Source organism: Silurus aristotelis (assembly GCF_946808225.1).
Source record: "Silurus aristotelis genome assembly, chromosome: 27".
NCBI lineage: Eukaryota > Metazoa > Chordata > Actinopteri > Siluriformes > Siluridae > Silurus > Silurus aristotelis.
Window position 1 is genome coordinate 16909637 of NC_139600.1, and position 7676 is coordinate 16917312.

The window sequence follows — 7676 nt, forward strand, 5'->3', positions numbered from 1 at the left end:
TAATACTCCACCCCTCAACCCATAATACTCCACCCCCTGAACCCATAATACTCCACCCCCTCAACCCATAATACTCCACCCTTTCAACCCATAATACTCCACCCCCTCAACCCATAATACTCCACCCCCTCAACTCATAATACTCCACCCCCTCAACTCATAATACTTCACCCCCTCAACCCATAATACTCCACCCCCTCAACCCATAATACTCCACCCCCTCAACTCATAATACTCCACCCCCTCAACCCATAATACTCCACCCCCTCAACTCATAATACTCCACCCCCTCAACCCATAATACTCCACCCCCTTAACCCATAATACTCCACCCCCTCAACCCATAATACTCCACCCCCTCAACTCATAATACTCCACCCCCTCAACCCATAATACTCCACCCCCTCAACTCATAATACTCCACCCCCTCAACCCATAATACTCCACCCCCTCATCCCATAATACTTCACCCCCTCAACCCATAATACTCCACTCCCTCAACCCATAATACTTCACCCCCTCAACCTATAATACTCCACCCCCTCAACCCATAATACTCCACCCCCTCAACCCATAATACTTCACCCCCTCAACCCATAATACTCCACCCCCTCAACCCATAATACTCCACCCCCTCAACCCATAATACTCCACCCCCTCAACCCATAATACTTCACCCCCTCAACCCATAATACTCCACCCCCTCAACCCATAATACTCCACCCCCTCAACCCATAATACTTCACCCCCTCAACCCATAATACTCCACCCCCTCAACCCATAATACTCCACTCCCTCAACCCATAATACTCCACCCCCTCAACTCATAATACTCCACCCCCTCAACTCATAATACCCCCCCTCAACCCATAATACTCCACCCCCTCAACCCATAATACTCCACCCCCTCAACCCATAATACTTCACCCCCTCAACCCATAATACTTCACCCCCTCAACCCATAATACTCCACCCCCTCAACCCATAATACTTCACCCCCTCAACCCATAATACTCCACCCCCTCAACCCATAATACTCCACCCCCTCAACCCATAATACTTCACCCCCTCAACCCATAATACCCCCCCTCAACCCATAATACTTCACCCCCTCAACCCATAATACTCCACCCCCTCAACCCATAATACTCCACCCCCTCAACCCATAATACTTCACCCCCTCAACTCATAATACCCCCCCTCAACCCATAATACCCCCCCAACCCATAATACTCCACCCCCTCAACCCATAATACCCCACCCCCTCAACCCATAATACTCCCCCCTCAACCCACAATACTCCACCCCCTCAACCCATAATACTTCACCCCCTCAACCCATAATACTCCACCCCCTCAACCCATAATACTCCACCCCCTCAACCCATAATACTTCACCCCCTCAACCCATAATACTTCACCCCCTCAACCCATAATACTCCACCCCCTCAACCCATAATACTCCACCCCCTTAACCCATAATACTTCACCCCCTCAACCCATAATACTCCACCCCCTCAACCCATAATACTCCACTCCCTCAACCCATAATACTCCACCCCCTCAACTCATAATACTCCACCCCCTCAACTCATAATACCCCCCCTCAACCCATAATACTCCACCCCCTCAACCCATAATACTCCACCCCCTCAACCCATAATACTTCACCCCCTCAACCCATAATACTTCACCCCCTCAACCCATTAAACTCCACCCCCTCAACCCATAATACTCCACCCCCTCAACCCATAATACTTCACCCCCTTAACCCATAATAACCCCCCCCCTCAACCCATAATACTTCACCCCCTCAACCCATAATACTCCACCCCCTCAACCCATAATACTTCACCCCCTCAACCCATAATACTCCACCCCCTCAACCCATAATACCCCCCCCTCAACCCATAATACCCCCCTCAACCCATAATACCCCCCCTCAACCCATAATACTCCACCCCCTCAACTCATAATACCCCCCCTCAACCCATAATACCCCCCCAACCCATAATACCCCACCCCCTCAACCCATAATACTCCCCCCCTCAACCCACAATACTCCACTCCCTCAAACCATAATAACCCACCCCCTTAACCCACAATACTCCACCCCCCTCAACCCATAATACTCCACCCCTCAACCCACAATACTCCACCTCCTTAACCCACCATACCCCTTCCCCTCCACTACTTTACCCCCTCAACCTACAATACCCCAACCCCTTCCACCTACAATTCCCCACCCCCTCAAACTACAATACCCCACCCCTTACTTCTCCACCTACAATACCCCGACCCTTCACCAACAATAACCCACCCCCTCACCTACCATATCCCTCCCCATTTCTGTTTCACCTACAATACCCCACTCCCTTCTTCTCCACCGACAATACCCCCCTCTACTTCCATTTCATCTGCAATACCTCTACCTACAATGCGAACAATTACATGGTAATAAAATGTTTGTGTTTGTGTTTGTGTGTGGGGTGGGTTCTTAGACCTGTGGATTTTACGAGCACTCTGGAGAACCGATGGTCCTACGCTTTTGCTTTTGGTGCTGTGACTCAGCAAATGGTCAGTCTGATCTTCGGTTTCACCAACCCATTTCCCTTTGTATTGCCATCTTATTTAAAAGGTACAACACACACTACATGACTACACTGTAACACACACTAGACTAATACACACTACACAGTTACACACACTACACTGTAATACACACTGCCTTGTAACACACATTGCTCTTTAACACACGCTACACTGTCACACACACTACACTGTAGCACACTACCGGGTTACACACACTAACACACATTGATCGTTAGGGCTGGGTATCGAGTTTGACTGTTACCGACTGAACTGCCTCGATACCACAGAGTATCGAAAAATGCATTTTTATTCGGTACCAAATTTCACTACCTAATGGTTTAATCTTGTCATCGTCAGTAAGCCAGTAAACGTGCAGCATGCTTGACGCGCCCAAATCAAATGCTGGTGATTGGCTGTGCCGAAGCATCAGGAAAAAACAATAGTTTACGCCGGTTACGTCCACTCGCCCAGAGACGTGTCTTCACGCGTGAGGCTGTAGTGTAGCCCCTAAAATAGATTTACAAGATAATTACATAATTGCTGCCAAGACGGGCAACACATCAAATATGATAAAGCACTTGATAGTGCATGGAATAAACATAATTCGCCTGCAAGAGTACCGAGCCGGTGCAGTCGTCCCGCCTCAGGACCTCCTTCAAAATGCCCACCACAAGAGTCCTCCTCCATTGCTGATGAAGAACGCGGCCCTATGACTGGGGCTCCGACAGGTAAACAAACATACAAAATCGGCGAACTTTAGTGCTACATGCTTGTGTACTTTCTAAGTGAACGTATTTTTTAGGACCTACGCTATGTATCGTTACATAATGTTTTAATGGTTTAATGTTTTTAAATGCTTTAAGGTTAAAAGTAACTGATCAAGCTTAACTTACATTAAACATGTCATCTTGCTTTAATGTTCTTATACTTGGCTGCATTAACAGTTTAACTTTATGTTTTTTACCCTTTTCACATTAATGTTTTACTGTAGCCTCTGCTCCTGCTGACCCTGGAATTAGGAGGCCATCAAGTGTTTATCCATTTATACTGGCAAAAAAAAGAAAAATGAATTAAGAAAGAAAAGATGAATGCACAGGGCCGTCACAAAGCTTATTGTTAAAGGTTTGCTGCTTTTTCTTACAGTGGAGGCTCCATGGTGGAGGTTAGTAAGCTGTAAATGGTGTTGTAACTTTAACATTTAGGTTGTTGGCCAGGTTTATAGGTAGTCTCTTAACCTAGATAATGTTTTTTTTTTTTTTTTTTACCTTTTATATTAAGCAACAATGATAAAACAATGCTATTTTTTTCTGCCCTTGAGGAGCTGTTTGCTGTGGAGGACATGGCAGTTGAAGCAAGAACACGGACCACTGTCGGCAGCACTACAGAGAAGATCCAGACAGAGTGTTAACAAGCTGAAAAAAGTTTCTCTGAGATAATGTGTAATGTCATCTTGTTAAAAACGATTTCTAAAAAATCGGTTTCGAAATAAAGGAGTAGAAAAAGTATTGTTCAGGAACCGGTATCGAGCGGTATCGGTATCAGGTATCAGGATCGAAGATTTTTGAACGATACCCGACCCTACAGCAAATTACCACACACTACATTAACACACACTGCACTACAACACACACTACAGTGAAAGACACACCACACTGCACTACAAACAACTACATTGGGTAATGTGATTGGACAATGTGTTTGTTGAGAAACGTTGTGATTGTACATGTTGTGATTGGGCATTGTGCTTCTTGTGCATTGTTGTGGTTGGACAGTGTGTTTGTTGTGCATTGTTGTGATTGGACAGTGTGTTTGTTGTGCGATGCTGTGATTGGACAGTGTGTTGTGCGATGCGATTTGACAATGTAACTTTTAGGGCAGCTAAGCAAAACCTTAACAATAAAACTGTGTGTGTGTGTGTGTGTGTGTGTGTGTGTGTGTGTGTGTGTGTGTGTGTCTGTGTCTGTGTTAGTGTTTATGTACATGATGTCAGCGCTAAGGGTGGGGGTTGTCTGCATGCCGTTATTTGCCTGTCTTTCAACACCATGCCAACTATTAGGAGGAGTCCTGGGTCTGCTGTATTCACTTTTGTGGTACACACACATATACACACACATATACACACACATATACACACACACACACACACACAAACACACACCTTGGTCAGACCATCTAGTCCATGATGCCCAGAGTTTCTTTATCTCGTGCTGTGTGTGTGTGTGTGTGTGTGTGTGTGTGTGTGTGTGTGTGTGTGTGTGTGTGTGTGTGTGTGTTTTGCAGGGTTTTTCTGGATCTATTTGAGTTAATCTGGTGCTTTGACTCAACAGCAGATAAAGGCGGTATAAGATATTACTTCCCTAAATTTGAGTGGGTGAGTGACTGTAGTGTCATTCTGATGATTCGTCCTCTTTCTAATAAATGTATAGAAACACCAGCTTTTGCTTTCAGACTAAACAGGAAACAAGGCTTCATACTAATTTTCATAAAAATTAAATATTCACCATAAAATACCTTCACGATACCCTCCCCCTTTCACTCCACCTCCAATACCCTCCCCCTTCCACTCCACCTCCAATACCCTCCCCCTTCCACTCCACCTCCAATACCCCCCTTCCACTCCACCTCCAATACCTTCCACCTTCCACTCCACCTCCAATACCCTGTTCCTTCCACTCCACCTCCAATACCCTCCCCCTTCAACTCCACCTACAATACCCTCCTCCTTCCAGTCCACCTCCAATACCCTCCCCCTTCCACTCCACCTCCAATACCCTCCCCCTTCAACTCCACCTCCAATACCCTCCTCCTTCCACTCCACCTCCAATACCCTCCCCTTCCACTCCACCTCCAATACCCTCCCCCTTCCACTCCACCTCCAATACCCCCCTTCCACTCCACCTCCAATACCTTCCACCTTCCACTCCACCTCCAATACCCTCCACCTTTCACTCCACCTCCAATACCCTCCCCCTTCCACTCCACCTGCAATACCCCCCCCTTCCACTCCACCTCCAATACCCTGTCCCTTCCACTCCACCTCCAATACCCTCCCCCTTCAACTCCACCTACAATACCCTCCTCCTTCCAGTCCACCTCCAATACCCTCCCCCTTCCACTCCACCTCCAATACCCTGTCCCTCCCACTCCACCTCCAATACCCTCCTCCTTCCACTCCACCTCCAATACCCTGTCCCTCCCACGCCACCTCCAATACCCTCCTCCTTCCACTCCACCTCCAATACCCTGTCCCTCCCACTCCACCTCCAATACCCTGTCCCTTCCACTCCACCTCCAATACCCTGTCCCTTCCACTACACCTTCAATACCCTCCCCCTTCCAATCCACCTCCAATACACTGTCCCTCCAACTCCTCCTACAATACCCCACTCCTCCATCCTGACCTACAGTATGCTGCCTTGTCAAATCCAATTTTAATAACCCACATTTAAAACTTCATCAACGTTACCCCACTCTCACACCGCCTCTAATATTAAGTGCTATTTACATTCGTTTGTCATTGACAATTTGCCAAAACTTTTGCACACCTAAAATATTGTGTGGTCCATAAGAAAAGCTGATCTCTTGTTTCATATTCATTTCATAATCTCAAGCCCAAATGTCTTCAGAGTATAGCTTGTGTGTGTGTGTGTGTGTGTGTGTGTGTGTGTGTGTGTGTGTGTGTGTGTGTGTGTGTGTGTGCAGTTACTGGACCTCCCACATTTACTGTGCTTGAGTTTCCTGGTTCTTCACTTTGGGCACCTGATAGTGACGGAAATTCTGATTTGTCTGAAACACCACAGAAAGGTCTCTCTCTCTCTCTCTCTCACGCACACACACACACACACACACACACACACACACACACACACACACACACACACACACACACCTCATCAGTGTGTGTGTGTGTGTGTGTGTGTGTGTGTGTGTGTGTGTGTGTGTGTGTGTGTGTTTTGTTCTGTAGGAGGAATCTAAGAAGGAGCACTACCTGTATGTACAGCGACTACTGCAACGTCCAACTGAAAAGTAAACACACACACACACACACACACACACACACACACACACACACACACACACACACACACACTCACATACACACACACACACACACACACACACACACACACACACACACACACACACACACCATATGTACATTCACATTTTCCCACACATTCATTCCATGCACACCCCCCCCACACTCACACACACACACACACACACACACACACACACACACCATATGTACATTCACATTTTCCCACACATTCATTCCATGCAACCCCCCCCCCCCACACACACACACACACACACACTCACACACACACACACACACACACACACACACACACACACACACACACACACACACACACACACACACACACAAAGAATAACCCTTGTTAAACCCTGCAGGTCTGTGAAGAAGAGCTGGTTCCAGAGGAAAGTGTATGAATGGGATCCGTATTTTAAATTCCCAAACAGGATCATCGCCACCGTCGTGCTCTCGTTCCTGAGCCTGTACATGGTATGTGTGTGTGTGTGTGTGTGTGTGTGTGTGTGTGTGTGTGTGTGTGTGTGTGTGTGTGTGTGTGTGTGAGAGATTAGCTAATTAGCTGATATCTGTAAGTGTCAGCTTCAGCACTACTTACAGGTTGACTTATGTTCCAGGTGTGTGTGTGTGTGTGTGTGTGTGTGTGTGTGTGTGTGTGTGTGTGTAGATGATGTTACTGGAGCAGGTGCTGTCTACCTACATTCTCACAGGGGTGTCTGATCTGTGGAAGATGTTCTCAGATTTTTTCTCCAAATCAGATTTTGAAAAACACCTTCGCTATGCTAAATGTAAGCAAACTCAATAACTGTGGTGTGTGTTTGTGTGTGTGTGTGTGTGTGTGTGTGTGTGTGTGTGTGTGTGTGTGTGTGTGTGTGTGTGTGTGTGAGTGACACCTGTACTATGCAAAATGTTAGCAAACACAATAACCGTGTGTGTGTGTGTGAGTGACACCTGTCCTATGCTAAATGTGAGCAAACACAATACCTGTGTGTTTGTGTGTGTGTGTGTAAGAAAGTGTCTAATAAGGT

The 7676-nt window shown here is 46.7% G+C and overlaps 1 protein-coding gene across 1 annotated transcript in view; it reads left to right on the forward strand.

Annotated features, from left to right (window-relative positions):
* Window positions 1–7453, forward strand: part of LOC310721567 (stimulated by retinoic acid gene 6 protein-like) — a gene marked incomplete at its 3' end in the record, with an annotated part of 14086 nt that extends 6633 nt beyond the window's left edge. Inside the window, exons 5-11 of the mRNA XM_083533351.1 lie at window positions 2501–2637; window positions 4561–4681; window positions 4872–4962; window positions 6294–6395; window positions 6556–6617; window positions 7011–7122; window positions 7316–7453. Coding sequence (XP_083389477.1) covers window positions 2501–2637; window positions 4561–4681; window positions 4872–4962; window positions 6294–6395; window positions 6556–6617; window positions 7011–7122; window positions 7316–7453 — 763 coding nt within the window. The remainder of the gene's footprint in view (window positions 1–2500; window positions 2638–4560; window positions 4682–4871; window positions 4963–6293; window positions 6396–6555; window positions 6618–7010; window positions 7123–7315) is intronic.
* Window positions 7454–7676: the final 223 nt, after the last annotated feature.